Below are 17,749 nucleotides of genomic sequence, written 5' to 3' on the forward strand. Positions count from 1 at the left end.
AGAGAGAGAGAGAGAGAGAGAGAGAGAGAGAGAGAGAGAGCGAGAACGCGATAGGTGGAGAATCGCTTGTGCTTTTAAGCTCTTAATTGATTAATTGCGAATGATATATTGCGCTATCTTCTGGCAAACTAATGGGATGCGTTCCTTTTAAAGGGGAAATTAGTGGAATGGAGTACTTGGCTCCGAAATGTTCATAAAATATTTTCCCCTCGCAATGCGCTGCCTTCAGCTCTTTTTGTACAGTTACGCAACATCCTGCATACACGTGTCCACATATCACACACACGCGCGCGCGCGCGCGTGCACACACAGCCGAATAATTATATAATTTATATCATATAGTAGAGGAGATCATTTTTTTCTCCAATTCTCCAAGGGCAGCGTAATAATTTTTTTCCTCTACCGGAATACGCGATAAGCGTGTGTCCGCGTCATAGTGACAGGCCCGGACGAAACAGCGCGCACATTCGCGGATCCTTGACCAGTCGAATCTCCGGTTATCCGGAACACAGCTCGCTCGCTCATTCGCTCGTCGCGACCTTCCGCGAGCGAGTGCATGCGTACGCTCACACGCGCTACGACATAATGACGGCCTCGAAATTGGCGACGGCGGCCGCCGCCACCGTCGCCGTCGCCCGCGTTAAGGATCATACGTTTACTTTGTTGCCCGCAGCCCGCCGCGCGCGCCATAAAGCCACATCAATACACGGCAATCACGCTAAGAGCAGATGTTATCCCCACCCGACGTGGCGCGCGTCTTCGCCGGCGACTCGAGCACTCCGCAAACGAGTGGTGGATCGGGGCGACGAGGCGTGGGGGATGAATCGGCTTGGCTACCCTGCCGTTCGTTCCCACCACCGTCGACGTCGCCGCCGCCGCCACCATCACCATCACCACCACCATCATCACCTCCGTACCGCTGCGCGCCAGCGCGTTGCTCGCGCGAGCGCTCGTACGTGCCGCGCGTAGCCGATGAGGACGCCGAAGAGAGCCAATACTACTCGCTCGCGACCGTCGAGAGAGCGAGTCGTCTTCGCTCGCTGCTGCGTCGCTATCGTAAATATTTCCGTAGCCTCGTGCGCGGGACGCAAGAGCATGTCATCTTAAGCTGGATGTACACTGCGAGCGAACGAGCAACGAACTAACGGCGAACGTGTGATGCATCTCTAATCGCCTTGCACATCAATTTTCTTTGATAAATTGCGTCATGAGCGAATCGACTTGAATGAGGACGTTTTATTCGGATCCATTGATTTTGGGTACACATTTTTTCGTGAAACGAAAGTCGTATTTGTGGCTCACTCGCTCAGTGTATACCCAGCTTTACGGTATCGCGCGCGTGATACCAAGCAACCTTGCGCGCCGACATCGGCCGGGTATCTCTCTCTCTCTCTTTCTCGCGCTTCTCCCAAGCGAATTAATACGGTGACGCGAGGTCGCCGGTGGCGTGGCGAAGGCTGACGGTGACGGCGTAGCGGAATATCGTCTCTCGAAGAGGAGCCGCGAGAATTCCGACATTAGCGCAGATTTACGTTGGCATTGGAGTCATGTCCCGGCTCTATGATCCTTTTTATATTTAAATACGTCTCGAGAGGACGCGTGCGGAATGAAAACTCACAGCGACGGAAACTCCTGACGAGGTGTAGCATTTCACCTAATTCGCGAGGACGAAACATTCGCGTGGAGAACTCAACTCGTGTTCTCTCCCTTTCTCTCTCATGTCCAACGCCCTGATGTCCGACTGATGGAGACGCGACCGGTACGTAATCCGCGGCGATCGTAAATGAATTATCAACTGTCTTCGCTTGGCCGCTTCTCACAACGTTCTGCCAACCCCCGCATAATTCACCCATGCCTATCGCTCGACTACCACCACCACCACCACCACCACCACCTCCTCCTCCTCCTCCTCTTCTTCCTCCTCCATCAGCCTCTAGCCGCCCTCCGCGCCACTCTTATGTCACATTGTTATGATTATTGCATGCTAACTACCGCAACGACACACGACGCGTTGCGGCGCGCGCGCACACCTATACAGATACACATACAGAGCTCGACGCGCGGGATTACATTCTGAAACATCTGTAGCGACCGGCGTTAATGATTATATCTGAAATTCCACCGGCACCAGAGCGTGGCGCGCAAGCTATAGCTCGCACAAAGGTAATCACTTCCATCGCTCGGTCTCGTGCCATGCTCGGCGCAGAGTATGTGTGCGTGCGTCGTACGTGTGTCGAGTCGCACGAGCGTCGGCGGAGGCGGTGGAGGTAGAGGTCGAGAGAGAGGGAGGGGAGAGAGAGATGGAGAGTGGGAGAGAGGAAGATCCAACGTCGGAGAGAGAGTATCAGCGAGAAGGCGAGACACGCGTCTGTAGATACGTCCGTGTGAGTAGGTAGGCCCGTGACGTCACGCGTTCCACCAGCTGGTCGAGCGAGAGAGAGAGAGAGAGAGAGAGAGAGAGACGCGCGTCGACTCGCCGCCTTATTGCCATGCCCCTGTTTCTTCAGCGACATAACGAAAAGGCGAAAAACGAAGGGGTCACGAGTTAAAGGGAGCCACACACATCGGGAAAGGGAGGGGAGGGGACATACGCTTTCGATGTTGCAACGGGAGAGCCACGGGAGAGAGAGGTGTTCGAGATTCTTGTAAGCACGACACGACGAAGACGGCTTACACACGGCGGTATCTCGAGAGCTAAAGCGGAAGAGAGGATCGAAATTTATGACGGAGTAAAGATAACAGATACCCTGAGGTGAGTTCGAGTCTCTTCGAGAAAGCGCGGGGATCTTGATCGCGCGACCGTCTACATGTAATTTGCGTTTGCGTCGAGTTTGTGTGCGTCTGCTCGTGTGTAGAGTAAACTCGGGTATAACAGCCATACTAAAATAGTGCGCTAAAATAGTGCGCTTTTGTAGTTATTCTCAAAGATAATCGATATTTGCAATAGTTTATGTGTATACACTCAGGTGCTAAAACATATTATTTAACAATTATCAGAGAAAGTATAGCTTATGGCCATCTTTTCCGTTTGGTCGTCATACCCGGAGTTTACTCTATATGTATATCTATGTGTATGTGTGTGTGTATATCATCTATGTGTCAGCGCACGCGCGCACGGTATATTTAATTTCTGAAGTTGGTCGAGGGTCGTTAAGATCGAAAGTACAATTTCGCGTTTCGCGCCTCGCACAAACGTTCGCACGGCCGCGACACGTTCCGTACCGTTTCTCTCTCTCTTCCTTCGGTAAAGAAGCAACTCGCCGATTTCGAGGGTTGTTTGTTCCGGCGAGAGAAATTAGCCGGTAACGTACGGGGTCGCCCATAGAGACTGAGAATTGGCCGGATACGAGAGAAACGTACTTCCGTCCAAGCACCCAAGTTGTAATTCCGTCCGGGACTTGGCGGGCTAAAGAGGTTGCGGAAGCCCATGAGTAGTTTCTTATCGACCTGTTTTAACTTTTACGGAGTTAACTAGCTCTGGTTAGCGCGAGTCGCCCTGTCTCTTTCTAGGTCACAGTCGAGTAGGCTATAGATAATGCAGATCGAGAAACAAAGTCCTCGCGCGGTTTGCTGGCGCGAGACGCTTATCGATGTCGTTGGAATTTTACTTCGTCCGACGAACTTCACCGCGGCTCTATTCTTGGTCTGACTCTTAGCGCGATGTTCCACATGTGTGGCACGCTTTAAAAGCTACCTCGATCGCATTCAAACGTGCTCGAACGGAATCTCTTAATCTCCCAACAGCCCAGTCTCTCCCTCTCTCTTTCACTCTCTCACTTTTTCACTCTCTCATAAAAAATGTCAAGAGCGGTCTCCCGTCACACACGTGGGGCTTCATCTCTCATCTCAATAGACACGCAGACAAACATAGACATAATTATGCGCGCCAGGAGCATCACTCCCGTTACGAGACACCCCGACACAGCCCGCCCTCATACATTTGCATTAGCGTGCACGGCGAAACCGTTGGTCGCGTGGCCCGAAAAACGAGGATCCTGGAGCGTCCGGTGATTGTCGCCAGACGATTCCCAGAGAATCGTCATCATCCGCCGCGGCGGTGGGACAGGTCGCGCGCGACAGCGGGACCCGTTGTCTATTTTTCGACGACGTGTTAAACGGGCTCTCTTTGTTCCGGCCAGCAATAGCGTAACCAAGAGCGTTTCATTCGATTCCATCGACTGGCGGCGCGTGTCATCGCATCCCTACGAATACGCGATAGTCATTCCGCACCCGTACACACCGTTGCGGCAATGTTCATATAGTCGAATATCGGGGCCAGGCTATCTCGCCCATCGCAATCAGACCCATCGATAGTCACGGGCGCGCGCGAGTGAGCGAGCGAGTTGGTCCGGCAGGTCGTCCGACGTGGCAGCACGCTCGATTCGCGTATTATCCCGCCGCCGACGTGCGTTTCAATCCGCGCGTGTGTCCGAGGCGGGGGTGGGGTCGAGGGGCAAAGAAGGGAGGGCGGCGGCAGGGAAAGAGAGAGAGAGAGAGAGAGGTTCGGTCGCTTTTTCGCTCGCCTATCGGCTGTCCCAATCGATCGTGGCAAATTACACGGGATACGCGTATCTCCCGCTATTGTTGTCAGCATTGTCAGTGAATCTCGACAGATCTTCGGATTAATGATCGCCAATTACGGCATTACGGCCAATTACCGGCGTAATTGGCCGTAATGCTGATAACGTGCGCGAACGCGAGCGCACTCACGATTCTTTCGCGCGCTCCTGAGCGCGTTCGTGAGGGCAAGTCTCGCGACGCGCCAGGATAACGAGAGGATAACGCGCCCAAGGATATTGAGACACGCGGATCGTATATCGAGCAGGCGCGACTATCGAGCGAGACGCTGCAGGGGATCTCCTCCTCGCTGTGTAATTGTACTCATTGGAAAAATGTAGAGTTAAAACGCTCCAGTTATTCGCATTCCCTCAGTTCCCCATTGTCACTCTACACAGGAAAAGAGAACATCATTGCTTCGGAGTATCTTTATTTTTGACGCGGGAATTTTTAAATGAGATTAGTGTCGGATAAGTTATTTGATCTTATGCGATTCAACAAAGAAAAATATTTTTTTATTGTTGAAAAGTGATCTTTATGAATGGAAAACACGAAATATCGAATTGAGAATGTTTTCAAATGTCGAAAGAAGATATTATTCTATCATCAGGATAATCATGTTACTCCTTTTATGAGACTATTATGATGTTCTAATAGAAATATTGTTTAAAACCAAGACTTCAAAATTTTTGTAACAAAATTGTGTGCCGTCCCTTATATCCATGATACAATAATTGTTAATTTGAATATGTCAGTTTCAAGTTGATATTTATTTTTTTCTATATAGAAAAACACGTGCACTGAGAGAGAAAATGATTGATTTAATTGAAATTATAGTAATTTTTTTCTTAGTGTGGCTTTCCATGTGATTAACATTACAGTGAAATTGCTTGCCTATACTCAATAATCTCAAAAAAGAACCTACAGCTAAAACGGACGTGAACAATCGCAAGAGAAACCAGACTTTTCTAAAGTGTCAATAGCTAAGAGGGATCAATAACTGAGTGCTTTACTCTATTACGCGCTTTGCAGAAAGATTGCATTTCACCATCATCATGGATCTTTGTCGATGGTAACATCATGCGAGAAAGAGAGAGAGAGAGAGAGGGGGGGAGGAGGGAGTTAAAGGCCACCGGAGTTAAACATTAAAATGGATTAATGCTGGACGCGAGAGTCGCGAAACAAAGCCCCGAAGCGCGCGCGAGTATAACCCTTTTACGATTCGACGACCGGAATCTGTCCGCGTTTTAAACGCGATATCGCGTGATTAAGCAGAGTTTTGTAATACCGAAACATACAAACTACGTCGAAATGGCTTGATAAATTACGAACGACAGTAATATATTTCGAAATACCGTGCCTTCCTCATACGATAATGCGCACTCGGCTCGCGCTGTCTATGAGTGAGTGAGTGAGTGAGTGAGTGTGTGTGCGTGTATGTGCGTGCGAATATCGATTCCTTAACCCCTCTTCGCTTTGCGAAACCACCGATAGGTCTTCTGAATTTATATGTAGGTTTTTTCGCAGCTTCCAAGCCCCGACAGCGACGTACGTATGAAAAGCCTCAGTTTTCAAAATAATGCTAACTTTCCGCGTGCAATCATATTTTTTTGGGACGTGCAATAGAAGTCTGGGTCTGTCAGACCCGAACAACTTTGAACCACTTTGTTGATAATCAATATTTTTGGATATATTCTTCTTTCAAAAATTTAGAAAAATATCAGCTGCGAGAGATAACAGCATAATGAAATCCTAAAACTTGCAAACGTGCGCTATTTGCGAACTTTCGCCGACTTCTTCGCGAAAATTAGTGAGCGATCGACTATTCGTTTAGGTCTCGCAGACCCAGCATTGCATTGCGAACGGTTAATGTCCTAGTACTCGCGTGGCTTTTAATGGATTTCATTTTAACGAAAGTGAGAGATCGCCGAGCACTGGGCGCGATCATTTGAACCAACATAGTGAGAGGATAAAATTGTTGACATTTAATTTCATACCAAACACACACGGAATAAAAACGGGTCGCAACGGTTAATCTAACAAGGGCGATGTTAATTAATTAATAAATTGATTAAAGTTACATCGCACACATACACACAAAAGAATGTTTTCGCTGGCTAGAATTGTAAATGCCACAGTCAAAATTTATCGCTGCTTTTTGTATCTGCTAAAAAATTGTCCGCGGTACGTGTAGAATTTACTACAGTAGCAGCAGCAGCAGCAACGGTATTCCAGCAATATCTGCAAGCAAATTTAGCTGGCTGTTATACGTTCGTTTTTTTCTCGTCTCTGGTTTCTTTTTTCTCTAGCAAAGTCAATTTTTATGAGAAGTGTGACTCGCTTTAATCCGAATGGGCTTCGCAGAGAGACTTTCTTGCTAAATTTCACAAGTGGCTCAGATAGATATCCCGTCTCTCAGTCGTCTATATTGATTAAATAAAAGACACACGCGACATCGCAACGTTTGCTAGTCGCTTTCCCGCCTTGGCGAATTTCTCGTATCTAGATAATTATCGCTGTGACTGCGAGAAACAATTTTTTTGAGTGTGCAGTCATCCCACAAGACTGTCAACCCGACTTAACTCTTTAGTGAAATAACTCGTAAGTCGCACAACGCGTCGGATACATATTATTCGGCACGCCACACCACGGTTCGTGCCTGCAACAGCTATAAAGTATCGGAAAACGACTCGGTAGCGACCGATCCGTGATCTCCGATACAAAGCGCGGCTTTCGATCTGTTAGGATTCGCGTGTCGAGTGCGGCTCGCGGCTCACCTTTATCCGTCGCGCCAGCTGCGTTTCGTTCGCGACGCACTTTCGCGACAAGCACAAAACAGAAGTGCGACGTAACGAGCCGCGGTCATGAATCGTACGAATTTCGGAATCGGCGAAATCCGCAACCCTCTGAACGCGCGCATCGCGACGATGAGCATTCGTCGCCGTCACTAATCCCGATAATCGCCAATGCGCTCGCGTCACTCGTGACCCCTTGTCGTCCTTGCTGCCTTGCGTTTCAAGGTTTCACGAGACATGCCACGCATGCAGAAAAATATTTTATTGCTTAAGTGATTACTCAGCTTATTTCCTTTAAGTTATCGTCAATAAACTTATTATCGAAGACCAATACCACAATAGGAATATTTTCTTGATAATAGTCTTAAAATACATTTATCACGAAGTTTAGAAAATTATCATATACTCAAAGGAAGAATTCTCTTTACAAAAGAATATTATAAAACTTTATCAAAGATAAAGTTGTTTCTCGACTCTGTATTTACTGAGAAAAAAAATCTAAAAAATAGGAAATATGTTTTTAGTGAGTACTGATGTATATTTACTTAAATCCGAAATCTTTTATTTGAATAGAATGAACAATTACTTTTATGACAAGCCGTCTTCTTAAGGTTTCAAGAAAATGTATATTTTCTTATTTGAAAATATTTTATATTAATATAAATAAATGTGTATATTCTAATAAACTTTATGTAGCAACTTTATATTAAATCATGAAATTTAGCAACATTGAGTTCCTCATGACTGATCAGTTTGCATTCATATTTTTATCACATAGAATGACGAAATAGAAATACAAAAGAAATAAAAAAAAGAAATTATAGAAATTTATAGAAATTATTTATTTATATAATTATTTATTAAATTATAAAAATTATAGAAATTTGCCCCAAGCAATTTATTACGTTAAATGTTACATGAGAATCTGACAGTAATTTTTAATAAATTTGTTTTTTTATGCATCAATATGATGCATAAAAAAATTTACATTATTGTATGATGTAAATTTAACGAATGATTCAATAGAACTCAAAGAATTGTAAAATTTCTATCATCGATCGTCTCACTTTGTGATAATTATGGAAGTTTATCTGGGTTATTGAAAACTCACCGAATAAATATTTACTATCCCTCTTTTTTCTCTCGGTGTAGCAAGCAAACTGAATGTTTCCTTTAATTTAATATAGTTTGATTGAAATATTAAATTTACTAAAATCCAGGATGCATTTTGAATAAATTCGATGCTTAGGATAAATTTGCAGATATATAAACCGGTGAAATGCTTGAAACAAGTATACTTAAATGCAGTGTGTGTAAGAACTTTTAATAAAATTATAAGCCAAATTATTGTATAAATTATAAGCCAAGTATGACGACAACAATTACGAGGACACCGCGCTGCTGCGCTATTCGATAAAGAGTCAGCGTTATTGTGATGTCGTTCATCGATATTAATAATTGCATTATCAATGTTTTATCTCAGCCTCCGAGAGAGAAGTTCTCGGCTCGCTTTCGACAGCGCTAATATACATTGCACTATCGAAACTATTGAAAATGGGAATGATCGTATTTATTTACGTGAGACTGCGCGTGAAAAAATTTCGACGTGTTGTTTCCGCGACACTTGGTACGTTCGTGTATCACAGAGACGGACTTTGGTACACTGAGAAAAAAGTGCTCGAATCAATGAGACTTTACTTGAACGAACAAAATTCGTTTAAGCGAACGTTTAGTCGACTGAACGAATTATACAGTTGGTGTGATGAGTTGTATATCAATCGATTCAACCATTGCGATTTGGTCAATAACTATATTAACGCGATTTATTATTGCACTAACGCGTAATTCGTTCGATAGACACGATATGTCTTCGAAAGACAAGTGACTGTCGATTTTGTCGATCCAAGCTTGCCTTTTTTCTCAGTGTCTTACGAGGAACTTGCGATCGCGCTATTTTTTCATATATGTTCTTCTTCCTCATCGATTAGGTGTAGAGCCTTCGTTTTTTCTCGTGTAAGGCGGACGCGTGACGTAATCCGAGTTGGTAATTTCGCCTCCTTCCAGTCGGTTACTCGCGAAAAGTTGGAGTTTTATGCGGGCAAGCTAATAAGTGGGATATAAACTCCCGGCCAGTTAGAAGTTCGCTCATGCTGGAGATCGTTATTCCGAACCCTCGTGTCATATATTTTTCTCCTTAACGCCGGAATCGCCATAATTCTATTACCGCGCGATACGTAACTATTACTTCTTTCATCGCGTCGGCCGTTGCGATAAGTCGCGGGACCTATCGACTCAGCGAGCTCGCGTCTTCTTAAGCGCACAATAACGCGCCGTACAAAAATATTATCTCCGTGAGTTATAAAAAGTTCCCTTCTCCTCGTTATCACCTCTCCATCAAGATTGTTAAACATGTCGTGACAAAAGCGCGAGCGTAGCCACGCGCATTACGGCTAATTAAATCATGCATTCATTAAATTACAGTCGCGCACGCCTGAGCGTGTGCGCGTGCGTCCTTCGTTGACCTCGTTTGGAGCATACGACAATGCAAACAATTCCGCGATACAAATGATTCCTGGCGTTAACGTCGCACTCGCGTAATAACTCCCAAGGAGCGTGCTATTGCGTATTCACCGAGCGCGTTCTTTTTTTTTACTACTTCTTATCTTCCAACCAATTATCGAGCTGTTATTTTTTTCCGCGACAAAATTTCGATGGCACGTCTACTGAGAGAGAAAAAAATGGTTGATGTAAAATTATAGTCATTTTTGGCATTAATCATATTTTTTAATTATTTTAAATGATAGTAGTAATATGCACATAAAGTTATTATCACTAACATTATAGTATAATTTAATAGAAACATAGTTTTCGTGACTACAATTTGTAATAATTATTTCTCTATATTATTAGCTACAATAAACATTCTTTTCTCAGTGTTGGAATACATACACACACATGGTAAAGAATATTTTTACTCTTATTTCTAAACTCTTTTCTCGATAAAAGTGTCTGCAAAATGTGACTGAAAGTCACATCAGAAGACTTTCGTCGATAAAAGAGATTTCAGAATAAAAACCTTTGCATTTCTGTAGGAATCGATACGTGTAGAAACTTGTGTGCTAAACTCTTTACCCGTATGTTAATTTAACGTGTTGTCGTTGTGTTATTTGGACTGTTCTGTACCGAGTTTGTATGCTCGCTATTCCTAAGTGTTAAAATAACACAATTTCTATGTAAATACACGAATTCTTGGTGACATGTTTTATATGTAAAGTGTACAGATCAGTTGTGTTATTTGTTAACACATTTGCCTTGTGTTAGAATTAAAGCGAAAATATCGCGTGGATAAATTGGGACGCATGAAATTTAACATGGAATCTCCTGCGGTCTGCATATCTACCGGTGATTGAGTCGATGATCGGTCATTTATCCCTTCGAGATTCGATTTATCCGATTTACGACCTTTCAAAATTCAAATTGGGTGAGCTTCCCTTTTCGGAGACTAAAGCCGGTATTGATAATCCGATCTTATATTTAATTCGATATTCATATCCGATCTTATATTTAAAATCATCTTAACCTTCTAACCGTGTTTGTTTCGGGTATATTTTGACCATGTTTAGGGTCTAAATAGATCCAATGGTGAGAACTTACTATTTAATTGATATATGTATTTTTTTATATATTTTATTTTAGTATTATATAAAGTAACTTAGTACAATATGTACTAACTTTTTCTAAAATAACTCGAAAAGTCGCGAAGTATCACATTTGTACTTAAAATATTACAAAAACTGTGTAAACTTTGAAACTGCTCTGGATAAAAAAAGAGCCAGAGCACGGTTAGAAGGTTAAGTACTGTTTTAAGATGTCATAAACCAATCACAGAGCCGTATTCGCATCTGAAGACATTACTTAAGATGGTCTTGAAATAAGATTCTATGAATACTAGCCTAAAACTTCTCGTTCGCTGTCGAGAGCGCGATCTCTCTCAATTCTGTCGCCTGTAGCCGCGACCAGAAAGAGATCCGAGATCCAAGAAGCAGATCAGTTCGAAGTATCCTGCGTAACAACCGACGCATAATGTCTCTCAGTAACGAGACGCAGAGACGACCACGATGATAACGCGTCATCGGCGATGACGCTAAGCGGACGTCGAATTTCCGCGAGAAGAACGCGCGTGTCATCATCGCGTGTACGAGACGGTGACGTAATAGCCGCCCAGCAGCGGCGGCGGTACGTCGGTAATTGTTCCGGCGCGCTTACTTACGCCTTCGATCTAGTCGCATTTTCCCACCGATACGGCGCGCGGCATAAGCCGCGGCTCGTAAAGCCGAATAGCGCACTTTGAATACACTTCGGGCGGCCGCGAGACCGCCTTTGGAACCGTGCCACGGCGCGAGAGTGCCTTTATGTACGCCCGGCTTGTCGGGCGCGACTCGATGACTACCGCCCGCAATTATTGCCTTCATATATTGCGCTCCATTCTCATCCGTCGCGTGTCCGGATTTCCTTCCGACGTGTGTCGTCGTCGTCGTCGTCGTCGTCGTCGTCGTCGTTGTTCGCTCCTTCCTGCACGCACGGAATTCGAGCGGACTCGTCGCGTTTCGACGAGAGCGTTGGAACGTCGTGAGAAGTAAAGGTGAAAGCATCAATTCCCGGACATTCTTGTTGTTTGGGTCTTTAAATACGAGCACTCAACTTTCGACATGGAATATATAATATATAGTTTATGTTGGGAGTTCTAAAACGTTCCGAAAGTATCAATTTTCAGACACGTATCTAATTCTGAATTTTTATTGACTTGGTCTTTAAACACGGACGTTTAAACTTTTGCCATAGAATATATGTACATAGTATAAGTGGAATATGTAGAATATACATATATATATTTTTTTTATGTTGAAAGTTAGAATACTCATATTTTAAGACCAAAACAATAAGAATGTCCAGGATTAGGTACGTGTGTGGGAATTGATTCTTTTATCGCAGGAACGCATTTATCATCTCTCGCTTTCCACGAAACAAAGGAGGATTGTTAATTTGATGTTCTTTCTCGTGTCTATTTTTAGTGTATCAGATAACATACCAATAGTCACGTCTGAGTGAGTCTAATAGAAACACGCTTAACGTCCGATAAGATTCATTAATGTCAACTCAATATCGATAAAATCCCGATTAGTGCAGTGCTGCGAAACAGTCATCGAATCTTCTCTGAACAGGCTCTTTGAAGCAGTTTTTGTCAACGATGCAGCTAGATAGTCTTCTCTTTACAGTCATCCATTTATTCGCAATGCCAACCGTCTGGCTGAGAAACGAAGAGTCTGTCGTAAACACGAAGCGGATCCAAAGCGCACGAAGAACACGGCGCATTTACCTGCGTTATATACCGTATATCTTAGTTGCGTCGTGGCGCGCAAGAATCGCGACGTGCTGGCGCTCAAGAAGGGGTTAAGACACGCTAATCCTCCATGTCGCGGCTAACGGGACATCACTACGATAGCGTACAGAGCGAAGTAGCCAAGAGAGAGGCTAGGAGAAAGAGAGATAGAGAGAGGCAGAGAGCGAGAGAGGAAGAGAACGAGCAAGAGCAGCGGGCACACGGCTCCGGTGCAGGCAGGTAGGCAGGCAGGCAGGCAGGCAGGCAGAAATCGCGTGCCGCGCGCGGCTCTCGAGGAAGGTCAGTGACAGAGAAGCGGGCGTCGCGCCGCTCCGCGTCGCGTCGCACGGTGCGGCGAGCCGGGCCACGAGAGCGCGCGCGGCGCGGGTCTCCCAAAACAAAGAGTCATCGGCCTTTATGCGGATCCCCGCCCACGGGATGATATTCGCGCCCGCCGGCCGGTTTTCCGCGGGTGGGTTCGCGCAACGGTGAACTCTCTCGCCCCTTCCGACGCGCGCGGTCGCGCATTCCAGGGGTAGACGCGCCGAGGCGCGTGCGCCTCGTCCAACGGCATGACGCGACGCGATGCGACGCGGTCCTTCTAACCGCGTTGTCGGTGGTGGCCGCTATTTTCGTCGGCGGATTCACCGCGAAATGAGATCAGTGCGCTAAATTTACGGCTCTCAACAAGCGCAGCGAGCGAGTGACCCTCTCCGCGGCCTCTCTCTTTCTCTCTATCTATCTATCTCTTTCTCTCTCTGTGCGTCCTACCAACGCCGCTGCGTTGGCGCTCACTGAGCACGCCGCGCTTTAGTACGTCGTTAAATACCCCCCGCGCTCTCTCGGCACGTTGCCGCGGAGCAGAGCCCCCAGTGCCGTATCGCCGTGAGAAGATGCGTCGCGCTTCACGGGGCCGAAGGATTCCCACTGCGATTCACTCCTCGGCGCGCAGCGGATTGACGGCTGATCGAACGTGTTCAATTGGAGAAGTCGGAGCGTCGGTTTGATTTTGCGAAATTGTTATACACATGTTACTCATAACGCAGTTCTTCCTCTTTCTCTCCCTCTTTCCCGAGACAGCGTAGTATCCTGTTATTTTGCGTTATTTATATCCTCGTGTCACTTTTCTCTACTTCGAAATAGAAGCGCGTCCCACGAAGTCGCGCTTGCGTCACGACAAGTTCCCCGAAAGGTGTTACTCGGCATTTTCCCATGAGCAACGATAAGCAGAGGCAGCGAGAGCGCGCGTGGGCGTTTTATACCGAATTCCCTCTGCATTTTGAGCACAATAACTGCACATTTCCGCTTGGCGCCGAATTCTACGCTTCCACGAGGTTACATGTCTCGTCATCCTGTTCACGGTAAGGCCGCGGGTTCGGGGTACTCTCGGTTCCGCGTACACTCCTCCTCGAGTTGGCGCGCTCGCGTCATTCAGACGGGGTGAGCGCGCCGCGAGAACGTGATTTACGCGTCGCGCTCTTCTTTATCGAGCCCGACGAAGCGCGCTTGGACGATTGCACGCGCTGGCCGCTGTAGCCGCGTGTTTTCCAAACACGCGTCGCACCGCAGAGGCCGCGATAGCTGCGCGTCATTATTTACCGCGCACGGATACTTGGCAGGTGCGCTCGTCGCTACACGCGGATGCAACAAGGACGATCTCGCGCGTCGTTTGTCGCGCTCGTCAACGCGCCGCAATTTATTAACGACTGCGTTATTTCGTATCTATTATCCTGTTAACATGTCAACGAAGTGAAAAGATCCCTCAGCTTCATCCTCGACGGACGGACGCGCGCGTGTTCAGTATTTATCATTCCACATAAATGTTTATGCAAACAAGTTTTTCACTTCTCACCAATTCCACGCGCTTCAGTGTATATTTATTCAATATTAAAAAAAAGTCACATTTTGAATACGCGGAGATTGGAAAAGGAATGATTTGTCAATGCGCGCCAAGCGTACTGGTTGGCCAACGGTGCAACTCGGAGTGTGTCGTAAACGCTCGACGAGCCGATCAGCGGGTTAATCGCCTTCGGAATATATCGCGCGTTAAATATGCGCACGTGCGCGGCGCCTAACGAGCCGACTATGTGTGTGCGTGCGTGTTGAACGCGTGTCGTTGTCGCGCGCGTGCGCGCTCGCGGTCGGCGAAGGTTTTCGATTCTCGATTGGATATGAAGACGTCTCTCCGCGCTCGCGGATGCCGCATCAGAATGCCATTTTACGGGCTGGAACAGCACTCGGCGAATGTTGCGTGGTCAACATGGAATAGTATGCGGATTTTCCCCTGCCAGCTGCATTATTACGAAGAGTACGCACATATAAAGTCGCGTAGCGAGAAATTATCGATAAAAGTCAGCCGCGCGTGGTGGTAACGCGATTTCATCGTATGAAAGCACTTCACTTCCATAAGATTGTTGGATTGAGGAAAAAAGATGATCGATCTAACTGGAATCACAGTTATTTCTGGCTCCGACCATACTTTTTCATTGTTCTATTTGGTTGTTTCAACGTGAAAATAGTAGTGGTAATATGCATATGAGGTTAGTGGCATTAACATTATAGCAGAATTAAAAAAAATAGTTCTCTTGACTGCAATCATAATGATAATTTTTCTATAGGATTATAGTTACAAACATCAAACATTTTTCTCTTTGGATATAGACAAAAGAAAATAAAGGAACGCGAAAAAAATCTTGGTGGAATTAACCAAGTGTCTGATGAAACAAATGAATCAGAAATCGTGGTTGAAATTACTAGAATTCTCCTCAAGTTCACAAAGTTTCTGGTTAACTTGAGTGGTTGCGAGTTCTGGTTGATCAGAAGTCTTGTTGATTTCAACAGAGTTTTGGTAACTTCAACTGTGGAACTTCTGGTTCGTTCATATTTCACCAGAGACTTGGTGAATTCAAACCAACTTTCTTTTCCGCGAAGAGAAGAAGATACTGAAAATAACACTTCGCATAACTGCCGTGATTCCGTTAACAAAGAGGCCGTCGTGCTCGCGTGGCTCTGCGCGCGTGTGAATTTAAACGCGCGACTTTGCGAATCGAGTTATCATTTTAAAACACACGAAGCCTTCATCGTAATCTTATCAGCGGCAGCATTCGCCACTGTGCGCGTCATATGTGCATGTGTACACGCTCAGGCAGTCCGAGATATCGCGTACGTCACCAGAGCGCAGGAATCCTTCGCGTACGTGCAGTTGCGCGTCACGCGACTGACGCATGAAGAGCCTATATTCGCGAGATAAAGCCTGCGGACTTGCACCGAGAACACTAGACATCCCGGACGAGCGATGAGACATCCTGCAGAAAAAACTCGCCCTCGAACTCGGCTTTCGTTCGCTACTTAACGATTTGCGCAATTTGACCGAATAATCGGGATAAACCGCGGCTGGTTTATCGACGTGGATCGATAAATTATGGCTCGTCGATAACGTTCGCGTCGTGCACACACGAGGCATCAGACGCGTAAATCTACACATGGGAAATTGCCGATTGTTATTCCGGGATTTCCCGTCCCGAGCAGAAAATAAGTCAGAATATAGCCAGTAGCTGGTAAAAAATATTGGTCATTGGCCGGCATTTATCCAGCATTAAGTGGCTGGCGCACAGAAAAACGCAAGCAATAAGAAAATCGACCAAAGACAATCGATTATTCTCAGACTGTGAGAAGAATCATCGACTATCGTTGGTCAATTTGCTCATTGCTTCAGTTTTACGTTACTGCTTACGTTTTTCTGTGTGCTCCCGGTCTTAAGGCTCGTCTGCAGTACGCAGAATAAGATTGACGTAAGCTGGAATAAGAGATAAAAATAATTTATTTTTCGTTTACGCACCTAAATTCCAACTTCCTTAAGAGAAATATTTTGCATAATAAAGAGATTAGAGCATATGCGTAAGCGAAATAAATTATTTTGACTTCTTGCTCCAATTTATACCAAGCTTCCTATTTCTGAGTGAATCCTACTCGGTTTGGACGACACTCGTTTCGATAGTAACTGAGCAGTGAAACTAGTAAATTTCTAGATAATTATTACCAACCAGTTTCCAGTCAGTTTTTATTCTCATTCCACATTTTATTTTTATTTGCTCATACAACGCTAAACGTTTTGTGTGTTTTCCAATTGCCATCATAGTTATTCATAAAAAAAAGTTAACAAAATCCAGAACTGCAACATTAACTTCACACTCTGTCTAACTTCATTGCAATGAATGTCTAATAAATAATAGCCAGAATATTGTCGGTTTAAGTAGACACAAACTAGCTGTTGTTTACTAATTATAGTTTGTTCTGATTAATATCTGGCTAACTTTTGGTCAGAGGAAGCAAGAACTGGGATGTTGCGAGTTATGATTGGGCATAATCTAGCTGTCAGTCACTAGTCTGTTTGGCCTGGCTAACTAGCTTCTGGCTAGTTTATGGATTCAGAAAATACTTCCTCAACAACACCATTCATTAAAATTTGAAATTACCTAATAATTAACTAGTTTTATCTCAACATGATTTTCTTGCTCAGTTGTCCGACAGTTACAGTCTGGTGAAAAGCCTAAATAATAAAAACTGACTAGTTTCTGACACGCGACCGGCTTTCCCCGGAAATTCTTCTACTCGGGTCGCACGCGAGTGTGCATCGTTAAAGGAAAAAGAGCTCACGTCTTCTTAATGATAAAATCACCGGCTTGTCGACGGCGAAACGTCGCTGGAAGGGCCGCCGCGTGAATTTGTACTGTTCGGCAAATTTTGTTACACGAGCCGCACTTGTTATAATATTCGCTACGTGCGTGCCGAACCGAAGCCTTCGGCGTCGTGTTTCTTCGGCAACGACGTCGCCGACCGTGAAAAGGACAAGTCGGGGGCGTGAACAATTTCGTTAGTTTTAATATCCCTTGACTCTTTCTCTCTCAGTGCGCTCTCGGCTCGACTCGCGCGCAAAACGTCGCGCGAAATGCGTCTCTCTCTCTCTCTCTCTCTCTCTCTCTCTCTCTCTCTCTCTCTCTTTCTCTCTCTCTCTCTC

The 17,749-nt window shown here is 45.4% G+C and overlaps 1 protein-coding gene and 1 long non-coding RNA gene across 7 annotated transcripts in view; one reads left to right on the plus strand and one right to left on the minus strand.

The window, feature by feature from the left end:
• LOC116848140 overlaps window positions 1–17,749 on the minus strand; it is a 183,818-nt gene that overhangs the window by 26,299 nt on the left and 139,770 nt on the right. The window contains exon 1 of one of the 6 annotated variants that reach the window (XM_032823926.1): window positions 1,619–1,856. The exons of the other annotated variants lie outside the window; for them this stretch is intronic. Within the exon in view, the coding sequence (XP_032679817.1) occupies window positions 1,619–1,853 (235 nt within the window). The 5' untranslated portion in view covers window positions 1,854–1,856. Of the gene's footprint in view, window positions 1–1,618; window positions 1,857–17,749 lie in introns of those variants that run through there. 6 annotated transcript variants of the gene reach the window in all.
• LOC116848141 overlaps window positions 1–17,749 on the plus strand; it is a 114,733-nt gene that overhangs the window by 16,681 nt on the left and 80,303 nt on the right. The window lies entirely within an intron of this gene.

The sequence above is a fragment of the Odontomachus brunneus genome, unplaced genomic scaffold (genome assembly GCF_010583005.1).
Source record: "Odontomachus brunneus isolate Ranch 3 - 2012 unplaced genomic scaffold, Obru_v1 Obru_scaffold_090, whole genome shotgun sequence".
In the NCBI taxonomy this organism is placed as follows: Eukaryota; Metazoa; Arthropoda; class Insecta; order Hymenoptera; family Formicidae; genus Odontomachus; species Odontomachus brunneus.